The sequence below is a fragment of the Equus caballus genome, chromosome 22 (genome assembly GCF_041296265.1).
Source record: "Equus caballus isolate H_3958 breed thoroughbred chromosome 22, TB-T2T, whole genome shotgun sequence".
Classification (NCBI taxonomy): Eukaryota; Metazoa; Chordata; class Mammalia; order Perissodactyla; family Equidae; genus Equus; species Equus caballus.
The window spans coordinates 11,185,923-11,204,650 of NC_091705.1; the positions used below are offsets into that span (position 1 = coordinate 11,185,923).

The 18,728-nt window shown below is 39.5% G+C and overlaps 1 protein-coding gene across 7 annotated transcripts in view; it reads left to right on the forward strand.

Annotated features, from left to right (window-relative positions):
- Nucleotides 1-18,728, forward strand: part of SEL1L2 (SEL1L2 adaptor subunit of ERAD E3 ubiquitin ligase) — a 118,232-nt gene that overhangs the window by 85,782 nt on the left and 13,722 nt on the right. For all 7 annotated transcript variants that reach the window (XR_002802789.2, XR_002802788.2, XM_023626099.2 and 4 more), the window contains 10 exons: nt 516-569; nt 1,023-1,082; nt 1,173-1,254; nt 2,470-2,624; nt 3,275-3,331; nt 9,490-9,558; nt 10,438-10,515; nt 14,600-14,662; nt 15,214-15,301; nt 17,512-17,660. Coding sequence is in view for 5 of the 7 variants with exons in the window: in XM_023626099.2 (XP_023481867.2) it covers nt 516-569; nt 1,023-1,082; nt 1,173-1,254; nt 2,470-2,624; nt 3,275-3,331; nt 9,490-9,558; nt 10,438-10,515; nt 14,600-14,662; nt 15,214-15,301; nt 17,512-17,660 (855 nt within the window). In the remaining 2 variants the exon portion in view is untranslated. The remainder of the gene's footprint in view (nt 1-515; nt 570-1,022; nt 1,083-1,172; nt 1,255-2,469; nt 2,625-3,274; nt 3,332-9,489; nt 9,559-10,437; nt 10,516-14,599; nt 14,663-15,213; nt 15,302-17,511; nt 17,661-18,728) is intronic.

Here is an 18,728-nt window from a genome sequence, read left to right on the forward strand (position 1 = left end):
TAGTCAGATTTTCACTTTTTATTTAATATAGTTCTTACTGTTTTAACTTTTTATATCTGTCGCATTTATTTTTAAAATATGAAGAAAAATATCCAAATTCAAATTCAAAACTATTGAAGGAAAATTTTTTTCATTGCCAAGAAAGGGAAGCACACAAAGAACATTGGTTTATAATGTTTTATTATTATAATTTATACTAAAGCTCAGTAAGCATAAGCCAATTTTCACATGTACTATGCAGTTTATAATGTTTTATTATTATAATTTATACTAAAGCTCAGTAAGTATAAGCCAATTTTCACATGTACTATGCAAAGCTCCTAATATTGTGACCTTTTCCAAATTCTTGCAGTTTTAGCAGAAGTGTAAAAAGGCACTTTGTTGTAGTATAAGAAATAAATTCACAATACAAATTACTATGAAGCAGACATTTAAAATATCCCTTACCAATGTAGATAAGAATAATTGTGAAATAAAGGAATTTATTGAGTTTTTCTTTTTCTTTTGGGTTTTAGGCATTAGGATTTTTGTCTTCTTATGGAATAGGAATGGAATACAATCAAGCCAAGGTAAGGTCATTCCATTTTGTCTGGAACAAAACTGATTTTTTAAAAAGGGCACACTGAATAGAGAGTCTACTTTTTAGGTAAAGAGGCTCACTCTAGTGTGGTGGTTAAGAGCACCAGCTCAATAGAAAAGTTTAGGGTTAAAATATCATAAGGTCCTTGATGTCTCATATTTCAGGTTCTTCATTAAAGGTAGAACAGTATCTACCTCACAGGGATGTTGTGACAATTAAATGAAATATCATGTACAATGCCCTTTTCCCAGACTCCAGAGCTCGGTAAGCCCCCTGCCTCCAATGGCAGCCATCTTTACAGAGCAAGAGCATGAAATTTGGAACCTTATTTTGGAGTAGTTCAAGGTTCATTGCTGGGCTAGGAATTAAAAAAACAATGATTGGTTTGAGTTCTAAATCTAGATGACTTTTTTTTTCTTTTTTTTTTTTTTTTTTACTTTAGGCACTGATATATTACACCTTTGGAAGTGCTGGAGGAAGCATGATGTCCCAGATGATTTTGGTTCGTAAATTAAATATTCTTGGGCCAAAATAGGTATGTTATAAATACAGCATTGTCAGAATATTAAGATTATATATGCCTGTGTTTTAGGGGTACAGATATTTGTCAGGAATCAATGTTCTACAGAATTGTGAAGTTGCGCTAAATCATTACAAGAAAGTGGCAGATTATAGTGAGTAATTCACATAATTTATTTTAAGATAAACAGACTTGTCAAGCAATTAGAAAAATAAGTCAATTCCAGTTCACATATTTATGAAAGAATTAAGAGGCTATGCTTTTAACGTCTGTTATAATACAATTCTTTTAATACAATGTAGAGTTTCTAATTTCTTAATAGTTACTTTTCAAAAAGTTTTAAATGACTGTACTCAATTTTAATTTTTGTTACTGCATGTCCCCAAACAATTCTGTTTTACTTGTTCTTGTGATGTTCTTTCCTTAAACTGAGAATCTGAATGTAACATCAATAAATATTAAGCAATTTCCCTAATTCTAACATTTAGAATATGGGATGCCTTGTTAAAAATTCCTGAAGAAATGGATGTAAGCTACATACATTGGTGCTCTCTATCACTGCATATGACAACAATTCAAGCAATCATTATTCTATTACCCTATCCTTTGTCTACAAAATATAGAGCATGAGTTTAACATATGTTCCTAGAATCATTTTCAAAGTTGCGTGTAACATTTCATCTTGCAACATCACCAAGCCAGACTAAATAATGGAGTTTTAAATAAAAGTCTTCCAAGAAGTGAAGTCCATTTGGTTAATTTCTGTAATCAGAATAACATTTGAATACACATCTTTGGCATTATTAGGATCTGAGAAAAGAAAGAAGGAGGAAAATAACTACTTTTGAATTTAAGATGCTATATATAACAAGAGCATTTCATATGCTTAATGAAAATGGAATTACTATATATATATATTTCAAACTGCACTCTTTGTTAGGTTTATTCAAGCATATTTATCTTTATATTTATTTTCAGACTATCCTTAGGAAGTTATTAAGGAGCAGCTATTGCTCTTATATTGTAGTTTTAGTTCCAGAAAAAATCAGTGGTAGAGGGAGGAAGTTACCTTTTCCTAAAATCTATCTTCTTTTCTTGAGCCTGCTTGGCCAAATCTTCAGTAGGGTCTCATATAGGTTGATACAATATTCATATGGGTTGCAAAGAACATCTAAGTTTCTTGCACTTTTCTCAGAACCAAATAAACAAAAATTAGCAAGTTTCTGTCTCCCAAGGATAGTTCATTTCTGTTAGTAGACCAGATCTCTGCACAGTTTAAGAGTAGGCCTAACAGTGTTTTCTCTCAGTTGACTGTTATCTCTTGAAACCTTGTGTATTTTGGCTATCTCTGGCTTGTTTCTGTTCACAGTTGCTGACAAATTGGAAAAAAGTGAAGGTATTCCAGTGGAAAAAGTGAGACTAACTGAGAGACCTGAAAATCTGAGTTCTAACAGTGAGATTTTGGATTGGGACATATACCAATACTATAAATTTTTGGCAGAAAGAGGAGATGTTCAGCTACAAGTAATGTATACAGCAAGCTTGAATTTTTAGAACGTGCAAGTTACAAGGGACTTGGCTCTCTCTGAGTCCTAGAGGGGTAAACAGTGCCCCTTCCTGAATGGGGAAGGGAAGAGACATGCCCTCTGCTTTGCCCTCCTCCTTTTTTGTCCCCTGACACTTGGAGTTCCTATGGCCTATGGGAGAGTTAGTTGCCATAGTAATGATATATATTTTTTTGCATTTACTCCTAAAAATTTCAATTTTAAAAAATCTAGATTTTAATTATAGGAAAAAAGGACCATCCAATGTTGATTTTAATATGAATGAAATCTTACCAGGATCTAGAAGTGTTCCGTCTTTGGGAATGGGAATGGGACAGCATCTGTGTGAATTTTGAGAGCCAAGACTTAAGGCCCCTCGGTTTATCTGCCCATGTGTTGCAATACACCAGCAGGCAAGCTTCCTGCCACTGAGGAAGCCATATGCCCAGAACCAACCAATTACCCAATAAAAGATATAGTCTGGAATGTTTTCCTGCTTCTTTTTTAAGACATGCCAACTGCATCAAACTGGATCAACATGCTATAGTAAAATCATCAAGTAAATTTTTTCCTTTTCTTTATTTAAATTAATACTACTGCTAAAATAATTTCAAAACTCATTGTTCCTAGGTATCTCTTGGACAATTACATCTCATTGGGAGAAAAGGTCTAGATCAGGATTACTACGTAAGTCAACCTCAAGATTCAGTCATATCAGGTGGGGAAGACAGTGGTTAGGGAGAATGGCAGGGCAGTGAAGGAGGGAGGGTGGAAGAGCTCCTGGGGAAAGCCCACTGCTGCTTCTTTGGTCAGATCTGCTTCCCAGTTTTGAGGAAGAACAAAGTTCACCAGAAGGAACACTTTTCCTACCTGCTTCCAAATAGAAAATGCTAGAGGCTTCTGAAGGAGCAGTTGGGGCAGGGAAGTTTCCGTGTTCCCACTGGACCTAGACTTCTCTTACCCAAACTCACTGTTGGGTTGGGGTTAGATGAGATGCATACCCACTCCTGCTGGCCTTGGACACGCCTGTTTCCCGAAGGCCAGCTATGGAAAGTCCATCTGTGAGTTTCCTGCTGAGGAGCTTGAGGGCCAGCCTCAGCCCCATTTGGCTAGATCAGAGGACAGACTGCTTTCAATATAATTAGAAATACTGTTAAGTATCTTTATAAATTTGCAAAGCTCCTTTCAGTCATTTTGTTTAACATGATCTTATCCTAGTAAGGTTAGAAGATAATTAAAAAATCAAATTTATAATGGAGAAAAAAGCAAATAAACTTGACCTACATCTTCAGTAAGATGCCAGAGCCCTGGGATGCGGTCTTGTCTAGATTTTATTGCAGTTTCAAGGCCCTAGATCCCCACAGGTCTGGGGAAGTAACTGGAATTCTTTTTAAAAGATGATTTTTCAGATTTGTCATTTTATAGGAGCCATGTGCTCATTGTCTCAAAGGAACACATACCCTATTTCAACAGAGTCCTAATGGCTAAGCAATAGAAATAACTACTTTATAAGGCAGTTACATAAAAGCATGATCTGTTACTACTTTCCATTTCACATTATATTGTTATTTTATGAATGAGTCTTTGGTACTATTGTTTGTTTTATATGAGGTACAGTACACATTAGCTAAAGGTCAAAGTTAATTTCATAAAATGTGATAAAATAGGTAATTGAAATAAGCATATGCATCCCAAGACAGCTCAATTGAAGGTCTTCAGATTTTGTTAATCCTCATCATAACCAAGGTTTTAGCTTCTTAGATGGGAAGTTCTGGGTTAACAATAATACTCCAATGTCAGATTTTAGACTGCAATGAGTTTCTTATGTTAACTTTGGGATGCATAACTGGGAAGAATTCCCTGTTTCCCATAAATATGAAAGTTGATTGACTGTGAAGGCACCCAAACTTCAGCCATAGGGAATACCCACCAATCTCTGTAGAGTACGTGAAACCCACAGGGCTAAGTACTTACAATCAGCTCCAGCCACCGTGAACGTGAAAAGGGAGCTGTAGCTGCCTCTAGGTGAGGAGGAAGTACAATCCCAAGGCTGGCACTGAAGGATTCCACTGTTGTAGTGGCAACAGCCAGGCAGTTGGGCGTCACCCAGGAGTGCAGTCAGGCTCTCCTGTGGGCTCATTCATGGAGGTTTTATTATCTCTATTTCACAGATGAGAAGCTGAGGCTGGAGAGATGGAGTAAATTGCTTCAAGTCTCACAGCTGGGTAGTAAGGTTGTTAATCAGAATTTGAATTCAGGGCTTCAACATTCAGAGCCTGTGCTCTTTCCATTAAATCTTACTTCCTTTTGACCTGGGGAAAAAAATATGTGTGTATATATACATACACATATATATACGTGTATATACATATACACGTATATATATACACAGCTTCTAAAATCCAGTTTCTCCACTTATAAAACAAGAAGAAGGAATGACATAATCTCTCAAGTTGCTTTAGCTATAACTTTCTGATGGAGGGTTGGGCCTATGCTTCCCATTCAGACATTTCAAAAAGGCTGGTTTAATTCCAGAACTTGCCTAGTGGTTCAGGCACATTCTGGGGCAAAGGCAGGCTGGTTCTTCCTGTGTTCCTCAGTGTAAGAAACCCACAATTGAATGGAGGGCTCTAGTCAAGGTCTCAAACCTCAAGACTGATTGGCTTATGCATCAGTTAGATTAGGCTGTATAACTAACCACTCCCAAATTTACGTGGCTTAAAATAACAACCATTTATTTAATTCATGATTTTGGAAGGTCAGCAGTTTTGACTGGGCTCAACTGAGTAATTCTTCTGGTCTGGACCAAGCTCAACTAATCTTGGCCAGGCTTGCTCATTCATCTATAGTTAGCTAGAGTTTTGGCCAGGGCTGGTTGGTTTTTAATGGCCTCATCTGTGACAGCTAGGATGACTAGGGCCTTTCTCCATGTGCTCACATCCTGCTGGCAACTGGCCCAAGCTTTTCACATGGCAGTCAAATGTTCTAAGAACACATGAGCAGAAGTCTCTTGAGGCTTAGAGTCAGAACTCACAAATCACTTCTGCCATATTGTTTTGGCCAAGTCACAAGGCCAGCCAGCATGGAAGGGGCAAGAAAAGGGACCTCTTTTCAATATGCAGAACTGCAAAGTATTGTGGTCATTTTTGCAACATACCACAGCTTAGTTGCACCAAAATCAATTTGGAGTGGTAGAGGAGATACAAAGGGGAGAGAGAAGATAAAAGGATAAACTGAGTTTCTTGAAAGGCTGTTACCACAGCTCATCCTTCAAGTCGCACCCCCTCAGAGAGGATTTTCTTGATCAGCTATACTCTTCCATCCCTTATCCTATCACTGTGTTTACTTTCCTCTAGCTCATATCACTCGCTGAATTAAATTGATCTTGATTTGTTTACTGTTGTTCTCCCCACAATGGAATGTAAGTTCTTGTCTGTCTTGCTTACTACTATGTTTCCTGTACTCAGATTAGTACGTGGTACATATTAGGTACTTAGTAGGTATTTATTGAATTAATTAATTAATTAGTGAGAGCATCCTAAGCGTTATATGTTGCTCCTCAGCCTGAGAACCATCACTTAAGCCAGTATGCTAATACTAGGCTTTAGTCCACCAAAGAAAATTATTAGTGTAAGGCTCTTTATAAATGTAAGTGATGCCCAGTTTACTGCCCAGCAAATTAAATGTAAAAATACCTGGAAATAATTAGCTTACCTTTTTTTCTCCACAGTTTGATTGAATTAATCTCTCTCATGAGTTGTCTCACAGGCAACATTTTCACCTCCTCCAAGCCCACCATCAAATATTAATTATTGCAAAGTATTGTATATGCAATTCTTGATTACATTATCTTGAATTTCTACACACACATTTTAGTGTTATTTGCATTTCTAAATATATACAAGCTCAGAATGAATGGGATTAGGAAAGCTGGGTGTTTTGGTGCATTATATTAAAGTAGATAATGTGTAATTAAATTAAACCTAGCAGAGGAATAATATCAAATATGTAAGGGCAACACTTTGTCTACCCTGCCACCCAGTAAAAAGAAAGAGGTAATATCATCCCTTTTCAGGATGATTTACGGAGCCTGGGATAAAAGAAGTGTTCATAATTGTTTTTAGAACAATACATTTTCTTGACATTTCATTCTAGGGGGAATGCTGCAAACTGATTAAATGAGGGATTTTCTTAGAACAAATGAAAAATCATGCTTTTTTTAAAAAAAAAAGAGATGTACATTCAAATAATAAAAATAATAAAGCTTCACTTAGCATAAATGCTTGAGACATATTATATTTCATCATATCTAAGCTACTATCAATTATAAGATACTTTAGTTTATGTCCTACTGAGAAAGAAAAAACACTGCCAATATATGATGCCATTGATAGTAAGAAGTGTCCTGATTAAAATTTGGGAGTGGAGATGTACATCTTAGAATCAGTAAAATACGATGGTAGGTGCTCACTAAATATTTGAAGGATAGGGGTCGACCCAGTGGCATAGTGGTTAAGTTTGCATGCTCCACTTCAGCAACCTGGGGTTCATGGGTTTGGATCCCAGACACCGACCTACATAGCACTCATCAAGCCATGCTGTGGTGGTGTCCCACATACAAAATAGAGGAAGACTGACACAGATGTTACCTCAAGGACAATCCTCCTCAAGCAAAAAGAGGAAGATTGGCAACAGATATTAGCTCAGGGCCAATCTTCCTCACCCTCCCCCCCAAAAAAAATTGGAAGGAAGGAAGGAAAGTGTCTTAGTCTGTTTGAGTTGCTATAACAAAAATACCATAGATTGGGTGGCTTATGAACAATATAAATTTATTTCTCACAGTTCTGAAGGCTGGAAGTTTGAGATCAGAGTGTCAGCATGGTTGTGGGAGGACCCTCTTCCAGTCTGCAAACATTTCATTGTATCCTCACATAGCAGAAGGGGCGAGCTAGCTCTCTGGAGCCTGCTTTATAAGGGCACTAATCCCATTCACGAGAGCTCTGCCAATCACCTCCCAAAGGCCCCATCTCTAATACCATTGCCTTGGGCATTAGGTTTTCAATATATGAATTTTAATGTGATGCAAATATGCAGACCACAGCAGATGGATACTTGATTTTAACTCTTTGAGAGCAAGAACTCAGATTGGCTCATGTATATCCATCAAAGTAGCTTGCCTAATACTTTCACACAGTTTCAAGATTCCCTCATGCTCATAAATCTCAAATTGCTTCTATTTCCTACCAGATAAAATAAAAGTACTTATCTGGGTATTCAAGACTGGTTATAATATGGCCTTATCATATTTTTGCAAGTCTTAGCTTTGGGGCACTCTACTTCAGCCATACTGAAGTCATTACTATTTCCTGGACACACCTTGGACATTCCCGTCTCATGTTATTCCCTGAGCCTATGGTGTCCTCTGCTCCAGTGAATCCTCTCCATCTTCTGTGGGACCTTTATCATTTAAGACCTCCTTCCTCTTACCGTGAAGCCAGAGTGCCGAGTACATGGGAATTGCATTCAGCCTGCTTGTGGAACTCCAGTACCAGCTGCATGACTCTTGAGTGTCACTATACAGGCTCAGATATTAATAATACCTTTTTTATGTGCTGTTGTGAAGATTAGGTAAAAAAAAGCTTGAAAAACACTTATCACGGAACTAGGTACAATTTCTTTTATTCTATACCCTCTCATTCTTTTTGTGTTCTTTTTATCCCATCTATCACCTACTATTTTATTGCTATTTACACATATGCCTTTCTTCTCAGCAGTATTGTTAGGAAGCGAGTGCATGGAAAGTATTTTTATGTTCATCAATCACCTATAATACTTAACATATTACCATAAGTATATGTAGAACATTTCAATCAAGTTTTTGAAAGAATAAAGAAAAGATGGATGGATGAATGAATGCATGATGCAATGAGGTCCAGCATTGGTGGCAATTGCATTTACTTATATCCATAAGGCAGAATGACTTTAGTAACAAGGGTGGGTTCTCAAATAGCTTGGCAATATTTCTGGAGCAAATTTACATATAAAAGAACTACTCATATTTCTTCCTTAAACATTCTCTCCTCCTTGAGAAGGAGCAGATCCTTGCATATCAACCTAGGCTTTTTAAAAAGCATAAGAGTTGTGTCCTAATAAGACACTTTGGAGAGTATCTTCATTTCTCATGCCTGAGTCTAATTTCTTTTAATATTCCATGTGGTCTCTGAGAAGAACTTCTGGAAGGTCAGGATGAGGCCAAGGGAATGAGGCAGCAAGGTACAAATCAACCCTTACGCATTCTAGACTGAACGTTTCCTTTAATGTTATGACCTAGAAAGAATCAGAGGCTTTGCCGGTTCCCTTCAGTTTGATTTAGAAAGAATTGGCCTGAACTTCACTTCTGCAGAAAGACTTGGTCTCAGCAAGCAGCCAGGTGTGTCTGGTCTTACTCTGTCTTATAAACATTAGGTCACTGCATATCCAATTCTGCCAATTGTACAAACTGTCTTATAAAATAACTACATAGTGTTAACATAGAAGGGTACTTTTTCAAAAGAATGTACTATTTAGTTCTGCAGCCTGGATTCATCTGTCTTCCACAAATGCCCACTATGCCTTTCCAAATGTAAGAAACAAGCCTTCACATTCTAAAATTGTATATGTGAGCTATATATAGCTCCCACTCCTTAGATTTATGGTTGAAATAGCACTTGGAGTAGTGCCTTGAACAAAGTGGGCATTTCATAGATATTTTTGAATGCATATTGAATGAAATAAAGTTTGGTTCAAAAAGCCATTTTGAAGGTTATGTTCGTGACTGTTAATACTACTGTTCCTTTTCTCTCCAGAAAGCATTATATTACTTCTTAAAGGCAGCAAAGGCCGGGAGTGCAAATGCCATGGCATTTATAGGAAAGGTACATGCTTCATCTCCGTCAACATTTTTCATTTCTTAAAAACCCAAGAAATTAATGTACCAGCTAATGTGTATAGTGACAGGGCTGCAGGCCTCTTTCATGGAAGCATCCGACTGGGCATTCTGCTACAAACTGAGACTAGTATTCCTGAGGTGACAGCTTGGGAAGAAGCCCCACACAACAGCAGCCTTTATCTAGGGCACTAAAAGCAGCCTTGAAAATGTACCTGGCCCAGGGCTCCTCAGTTGAGTGTAGCTCAGCGCCCCATCCCCTCAGCCCCAGTTTGACACCTTACTCTGGCATGTAACAGGAGAGCCGGGCTAGTCATGCATCAAACGGATGCAGGCCTTCGCCCAACGAGGTGCCTCCCTCCTCCATTCCTGAACGGAGAACCAGCTTCAGGCTGACCAAAGTCCACCCTTAGGGCACCTCTGACCCCAGTGGCTTTGTTGAGTGAGGGTTTCTCTAGAGGCATGTTCTTCTCTCCTTTAAAGATCACTCACTCCTCTGAGCACTGCCCTTGGCTCCCTGCGGCCAATTTGCATTAGTAACCATGGGGACAAGTGCCCTGCTTCCACAAGTGCTACATACAGTAAAATTAGATGTGAGGAAATATGAGAACGCGCAAATAGGGTCTGTTTCTTTGCCTCAGGCAAGGTCACTCCAGAATGTATATAGTAGGTTGTTTCCTTAGCTTTTTCTCTTTTTTAAATTGAGATGAAATTCAAATAACATAAACTTAACCATTTGCAAGTGTACAATTCAGTGGCGTTTACTACATTCCCAATGTTGTGCAACCATTACCTCTATGTAGTTCGAAAACATTGTCATCACCCTCAAGTTCCTCATTTTTCACATGTTCTTTTTCTTCTTTTCTAGATGTATTTAGAGGGTAATGCTGCAGCACCACAAAGTAATGCTACTGCCTTCAAGTACTTTTCCATGGCAGCCAACAAGGTGTGTACTCAGCTCATTTCTGTAAACACGTGAAAACTGTCGGCTTTTATTACGTGCAGATTGGTGCTTAAGAGTTGACTCCGAAGCCCCAAGGCCAGCTAACGGGCCTGGGAGGAGTTTTGTGCCCTGGAGAAGAATATTGTTGACAATAAAATATGGGGTTTGGGTAGGGGGGACATGTCTTCTCATCTTGGTAAATGGAAAATGGCAGAGAGTTCTGCTGCCCTAGCAGAAGACCAGACAGAAGCTCAACTTTCCCCTCCCCCATGCAGGAGATGAGGATGTCTAGATCAGGAAACAGGACATAAACAAGATGAGGGCAGAGGAAGGGAAAACTCAGTCAATAACCACAGTAAGTTGAGGACAAAGACAACCAAGAAATGTCCAGTTTTCTCCAGTTCGATCCTACTAAGGCCTAAGGCCAGAAATCCCCCGGGGCTAGGCAGAAGGTTGTCAGAGGCAGACACCAAGAGATGTTTGAGAGTTTGGCTCTGGAGGCAGAATCCCTGGTTTCAATGCTAGCCCTGCAGCTTACTGTCTTTGTAACCATGGGCAAGTTATTTAACCTCTCTGTGCTTCAATTTCCCCATTTGTAAAATGGGAATATAAGATTTGCCTCATATTGCTGCTGTCAGGATGTAACGAGTTAATATTTATATGCCTCATATTGTAAAGTACTTACAGCAGTGCCTGGCACATGGTAAGTGCTATGTGTCAGCTAGTATCTTTTGCAGCCTGGGTCCAGTTAAGTAGAGTGAACTTCAAAGCATATCCAAGTCAGAATGGACTGGATATGTGAGGGAATCTAGAAATGGTATAATATGGCTCCTGCCATTGAAGCTTTGCCTTGGTTCCTAGGCTCAGCGAGACTGGTATCTGTCAAAGAAAACCTAGGAGACTACTCTGAATCCCTTTCATGCATGAAGAACTTCCTCATGGCAACACCCATCTGCCTAGTCTTGGTGAATGGCCTTGGTAAACTTTCTATCCCTGCACAGCTGAAGCATTTCATTGTCTTACATCATGCTGCAACACTGGCAGTAAAGATCTGCTCAAATCAGGGAATATTTTCAACTGCTCTCAGTTTTTAAAAGCCCACTTGCTGCTTTAGGAGCCTATTTATAAATGACTTGCATCTTGGAGCTGCTGCTATTGTGTAAATTACTGAGAAGGCTGGTACTCCTCTCCCTTGTAATTTATATGAAATTGTTGCTCAGCAAGACAGTTATCTGGAGTACCATTAGATTAGGATGACAACGGAGAGCAGAGTGAAAAAGAGGTGGGTTAATGGAACAGAGGAAGATCTCTTGTAATCTGGCAAATAACACTGATTTGTCAGTCCAAAGGAATAATGAGAGGAAGTTGAGTGTGTAAATCAACCCAGCTTCCAAGCTATTCAGGTCTGTGTAACCAGCAGTGGTCTGAGGTACTTGTGTTCTAAGCCAGAGCTGCATCTCTTTACAGAGGAAATCTGCAACTCTATTTAAGGTAATTATTCTGAACGGCATCAGGGGAACATGGCCGTATATTCCTTTATCATCACCTGGACAATTTATTAGATTTCTCACTTGAGGTCACTATCAAAGTAAAGGATTTCTGTCTTCCACTCTACACACCCATACTCTACTACCTTTTAAAGAACTATTGCTTTTTAAATTTGTTTTTAAGTCATATCAGTACAAGATGCAAAGCTACAGACTTTATGACGTCTTTTGTCTCATTTACTCAGAAACATGAACAGTTATCCTAGGTGATGTTGGGCCCATATTGGGCCATATTCTTCTGGTTTTCTCTCTCACACCTCTGAATACAGCAGGCCCATCCCCATCTCCACAGTCTTGTCTCATCCCCTCCCTTCCCATAACCCCCCATTCTGAATCTTACCCATCCCCCAGAGCAGAGCTCAGTCCTCTCTCCCTCCACAAAGCCATCCCTACTCTCCTTGGCTCACATAATCTTTTCCTTCTTCTGAACTTGCCCTGTGTCTACTGTATGTACTGCTTCTATCTTGTGTCTTCTCTCCTACTGTCTGAAGGCCGTGTCTCCTCGACTAGAGGAGGGCAAGAGTTTTAGCACACAGTGTGGGTTCATTAAATATTTGCCAAATAAGTGACTATCTGCTCCCTGAGTTCATGTCGGTTAACCTAAGCAAGAGCACTGAGCCCTAAAGTAGAAGTTATATATGGGAGGATTGCCTATACATATGTTTTGTTTGACCCAGAAAGTATTTCAAACATTAGGAAATTTCATATCAAAATCTGAACAAGCACCTTTTCTTGAAAAATGAGAAAAGCTGACCATGTGAGGCTGCCATTCCGTGTGGCAACAACTGGCTGGAGCAGAGAGCTGAGGAGGTGCTGCTGCCTTTAGATAGGGCAGGTGCTCTCTGGTTTGCCTCAGTCTCCACCACTCCCTCCATCACTGGTCTAATGTACTTCTTGTATTACTGCATGGTTGCTGGAGGGCCTGAATTGGCTACTCCTGACCTGAAAGTTCTAAACAGGTGCTCTGGGTCTTAAACGGTTGGTGAGTCATCCAATGAACCCCTGGTTTCCCAGTGACTCTCTTAGAGAAGGAAAGTAATTGTCCCCACTATTCTAACCTTCCTCCTTCTTCTCTCCCTTCTTCCTTCCCTCCTCTCATTTCCCTTCACTTCCATTTTTCTCAACACCTAAATGAGGATAGTTAGAAGAAACCAGACTCACTAGACTTTACCACATCCACCACACCAGGCCTTCCTACCCCCAGACTGGACTATCCCAAGCCTCCTAGGACAACAGGTAAATGTAGTCAGGAGAAAAGAGGGAAGAAGGGAACAGAGGTATGCCATTGTTTTAAATACAGATGGATTGTCCTTAAGTATCCTGACAATAGCTGGCCCTTTTATATGCATAGGCTCAAACTTTGGAGTATTCAGATAGTTTTTGAACTATGTGCTCTGGTTATGTGCTATTCCTGTATCACTGATGGGTACTCTGGCTGCATCCACAATAACTAAATTTAGGTCGCAAGAAGAACTTTGGAGAATTTTCTATCAGAACTTAAGTTCTTGAGGAAATACTATAAATCTGTAAAACAAACCTACAGATCCACTGAATCAAAGCCATGCAGCCAAGTGTGGCTCCTTACTCTGTCATTAGAGAGTAAAATGCACAATGGGAGATAGAAAGAAAAAGTGACTTTTCTGGTTGGAACCTTTCAATGTTCACTCTTCATCCAGGATTGATACGCTAAATATCAATATATTTGAACATGTGCTAAATGCTAAATGTGTTAAATATTCCCTTCCCTAGACTATTCAGAATACTAATCAGAAAAAGAAATGGTAACTAATTTAGCATCAAGTGGAAAAGAAAACATGATGATGTTATAAGCAGTCAAATTTGAATAAGGAAACATATACCAACAGTGCCTTACCATCCATTATGGCTCGACTGAAATTCACAGTTTCTAAATGTTATTTGGCCATTTATGTCAATCTTTTTTGAGCAAAGCACGTAACAAGTGTCTGGATAGACCTTTCTCTTCTGGGAAACTCCTACACATCCTTCAGGACCCAGCTCAAATGTCACCACCTCTGACAACACAATCCCCTCAGTCCCTAGCCTCAACTAGGCAATTGAGTGTCCCTCTTCTAGGTGCTCACAACACTCTCAATCTGTTTCTACCATAGGACTTGCTGAATTTGATATGATTTCTTTAAAAGGTCCTCCCTAATGAGTCAGAGCCTATGAATTCTCTAAAGCAGGGATAATGGTTTATTCATCTTTTACCATTCACCTCCTACCTCTGCCCAGTGCCTATTATGGAGTCACACACAAAGCAAGCACCAAATAATTGTTGAATGAGAGTGTGGAGGAAAGATTTGACTTTCCCTTCCCTCATGCCTTTCGTAGGCAGAGCGGGTTAGGAAAGTGTGAAAGGAGAACCTAGAGAGGGTCAGAGGAACTTGCCAACTGCCTGATTCACCTGCCTTGATTAAGCTCCTACTGGGAGCATTTCAAATACTTGGAACGATTTTGCAGTAATTTGCCTTGTCATAAATCCTTCTGGGACTTTACTTGGATTTTTAAAACTGTTCTAGGGCAATGCAATTGGTCTTCATGGGCTCGGTCTTCTTTACTTTTATGGGAAAGGAGTTCCCGTGGTAAGTTAAAGAATTTCATTATCTTTTCAACATATTTCTAGCAATTTATGGGGTTAAATTCATGATCATTGATTAATTCAAAGGAATTAGTCTCAATTACCTGGTTTGCCAAACTATCATATCTGATAATAGGGAATAAAATAATCCAGTGAAATATTTGCCAAAGAACAAGCTTGTGACAAGAATCACAACCCTAATTATATCTTAGAATCATAGTTTCTAAGTAACCTTAGAAATCATCTAACCTCTGAGGATTTTTTTGATAGAGAAATTTATCTTAGTTTAACCTCTGTGTTTTGAGAGACCTTCCTCCAATATCTAACGAAACCTACTGTCAATGTAGGAAAAGATGTAATTTATAGTGAAAATAAGATAATTATTTCCTAATAGAATCCAATACAATAATGAAATAATATGTATAATACTTCTGATACTATTTTATTTAGCCTAAATTAATAAGGCAGTATCTATACTGGTAAAAAAAGTGGAAGGCAATTGTTACTATGGAGTTATAATGTACCTTTGAGTAACAGAGTGTAATTATCTTACAGAACTATGCTGAAGCACTTAAATACTTTCAGAAAGCTGCAGAGAAAGGATGGCCTAATGCACAGTTTCAGTTAGGATTCATGTACTACTGTAAGTGCTACAAATATGGCTACTTTACTTAGAATGAAAAATGTATTATTGTCTGCTCCTTTCTTAACAAAAATCAGAGGATTGGTGTGAGTGGTTCAGATAGAACATTCAGGCAGCAGTTTAAGGAGGAATTTGAAGAAGACACAAGGAAAGGACCCCAGCTGGGGGAGGAGACAGGGAGATGCAATCAGGAAGCTCATCTTTGAAAACGTTAAGTTTGAAGTGCCTTGTGATATCCAATGCAGATACCCAGAGGCAAAATATGAAACTCACAAGAAAGGTCAAAAATGGAGAGAAAGATTTGGTAGGCATCAACATACAGGTATTAGTTAAGAGTAGCTGAAACAGCAAAGGGAGAGAGAGTGTGGGAGGAAGGAGCAGTGGGCCATGGTCTGGAATCTTGTGGTCCTTGGTGCTGTATTGAAAAGATGGGCAGAGAAAGAGTGTTCACAAGAAGACTGAAAAGGCATGGTCGGAAGAATAGGGCAAAAGGGGGATCTTAAGGAGGCCAAGGAATAGAACCTTCAAGAGAGAGTAAATGAATGAGCACCCCTGTGAAATGCAGTGAGAATCCTGGTTCTCAGTTTCAAAAAAGATTAACAAAGTGCTGAGTATCCACGGAATTTGTCAATATGGAGGATTTCTGCAAGGTGTTTGGACTGGTTGGGGTGGAAACCAGACACGATGGGTGGAGTTGTGAATGGAAGGTGAGCAAATAGATGCGTGAAATTATTCTTGGAAACAGTGTGCCTTTAAATGGAAGGAGAGAGATAGAATAGTAGCATGAAGGGGACCAAACACCAGGAGAGAGTTGTTTTGAAGATGGTGAGAAACCTAAGTATAATTTTCGGCAGAAAAAAGAGAGTCAGCAAATGGAGGTGGCTAAGATATCATGGGAGAGATGAGATAATTGATGAAGAGATTCTGGAAAAAGTTGGGTGGCATTAGAATCTGATTGGGCTGAGGTAAGTGGAGGCCTCATTAGCCTTCATAAAGAGGAGGGATTTGTCACCCTCAAAGACTGGAGAGAGGGAGGACAGGGTGGTACAGGTAATTTCTGTGGGGACTGAGGGAGGGAGTGGCCGAGACAAGTACCAGGAGATCTGAACATACCTGAGTATCTTTGCTAAGTCCTCCCTGTCAGAGGTGGAGCTGGGGCAGCAGCAGACTGCATCATCAAGGAGGTCAGTTCTGGCCAAGACGTCAGCTGGCATTTTCTGCAGTAGTCTAGCGGCAGAGCTTGTCCTGTACTGTTCTGTACCGTTGCCTAAGTTGGCCTTATTCTTCTAGTTCATTCCAAGTCCCAGGCCCAGGATCTATCAGATTCCTCAAGCTTCTAGAATGAGAGTAATAGTAATGGCTCATGTTTATTAAGTCTTTCTATGTATTTATTCATTTAGTCCTCTCAACACAGCTAGAGGATATCCTACAGTTTATAGATGAGGAAATGAGCCTTATTGAGGTCAAACATCTTGCCCGAGATCACACAGTTAGTGGAACTGGGATTCAAATCCAAATGATCTGCCTCCAGAGCCTTTGCTCTTAGCTGCAACATGGCACGGCTTCTAAAGGCCGAGAAATGTTCAAGTTGGAGGGCAATTTAAGGACCATATAGTGCAAGCCTCTCCTTTTGCAGATGAAGTGCCTAGACATGCCCAACTGACAAAAGGAATATTGGGAGAGCCAGGACAAGAGTCTCAGCTGCTGGGAGTATGCTGATTTCTCCACCCTAGCTCCAGATACCTCTCCTTGCTCCAGTTATGAATTGAGTCTGAGCTGGGCCTCTTCGAGCCAGGATTTGCCAAACTCCATTGTTATGGCTGGGAGGAGCTGGATTGGTCTTCTGGTGTGGAAGGATGACAAGAATGGTGAAACACATCATGGTGGGGCTTCTGGTCCTCAGAGACCACTATTTGGTCTCATTTTCATTAACTTTAGTTATGCCGTATTGAAGAGATATTTTCAAGAGACTAAATTGTCCTTCTCTTTCAGTTTTCTGAATGGGTCAAGAACATAAATTTCCATATTCTTACTTATAATTGAATTCAACATTTTTCCCCCCAAATAGTGGATCTAGAGTAGCTTGACTTTTGGTTACCTTTTCCCATCCTCTTTAAAATAGCAGACATCACTCTGACCATTATATCCACAGATTATAATGTAAAAAGTAAAATAAATAAGGGATGGCTCAAAATAATTTTAATTTTCAGCTGGCTCTGGAGTATGGAAGGACTATAAACTTGCCTTCAAATATTTTTACTTGGCATCTCAGAGTGGGCAGCCCCTCGCCATTTATTATCTGGCCGAGATGTATGCAACAGGAACAGGAGTGTTAAGATCGTGCAGAACTGCTGTGGAGGTAAATAATGGGCTGTTTTTAAAGTACCTTTCATTTATCATACAGAGGAGGTGATACTGTCCTTAAATTGTTGATGCCTTTGATTTTATAGAGATTATCTCTTTTCTTCCAGTTGACGATGTGAACACTCACATTTGCCAGGGAGGAATAGCAGTAATGCAACTCAGACTGGGAAAAGGAGGAAGAGAAATGATCCCTCCTCTCTTCATCTGGCTTTTCCTTGAGTTCTGAGTTCGCTTCAGAATTTAGCTAAGGAGCTCTGTTCCAGTCTTCAATCAAATCACCAGGGCAATCTGTCACTTCTAGTGAGATTGGGAGTTGCAACTCTGGAAATGAAAGGCTTGATTTAGCCTAGAAAATGTAGCCCACTTCTTCCCAGAAAGCAAGGTCCTTAAGTTTTTGATGATTTGGATGACAACTGAGAAAGTGAGTTCTCTCAGCTTCAGCCAGTGATGTACTTTTCAAAAAGAATGCTTTTAGGACCTTAATGCCCTTCATTGATTTATTAAACACTTCCATTGCACCAATATAAATACCTCCATGTTGCAATCTGGCCCCTCTGAAACTCATTTGAAAAGCTACCAGCTAGTAATCTATCTTTAGATTTGTTCCTTTGCCAAATTCCTAGTGAATTATGTCTGGCTAACCTCTTTTGGTTGCATAAGGGCTATTCAGCTAGGTTGACGCTTGTCCTCGTAGAGCTCTGCATACCTCCCTCACAGTTACATCACCTGCACCCTCCAGCACTAGCTTCCCTTAATTCTCTCCTGTCCTCATCAGCTGCAGCCTTATAACTCACCCTCACAGAGCAGCAGTGCCCAGAAAGTTCCCTTTTTTTAAAAACAGAAGTCAGTACATTCTTGTCTTGTCAAATAGCCTCCAAGTCAGGAAAGTTTATTATGCAAATTTAAAATAAACCTCAGCAAGTTTCAGCTCAAAACAAAAACTACACACTTGTAATCTTTGTGCCTAAGAAAAGTATTAACTTTTCAACCCAAATAATTTGCAAAAGCCACTCTTTAGACCTAAAACCTTGTCTAACCAGCCAGCAGGAGCTGAAGACTGATG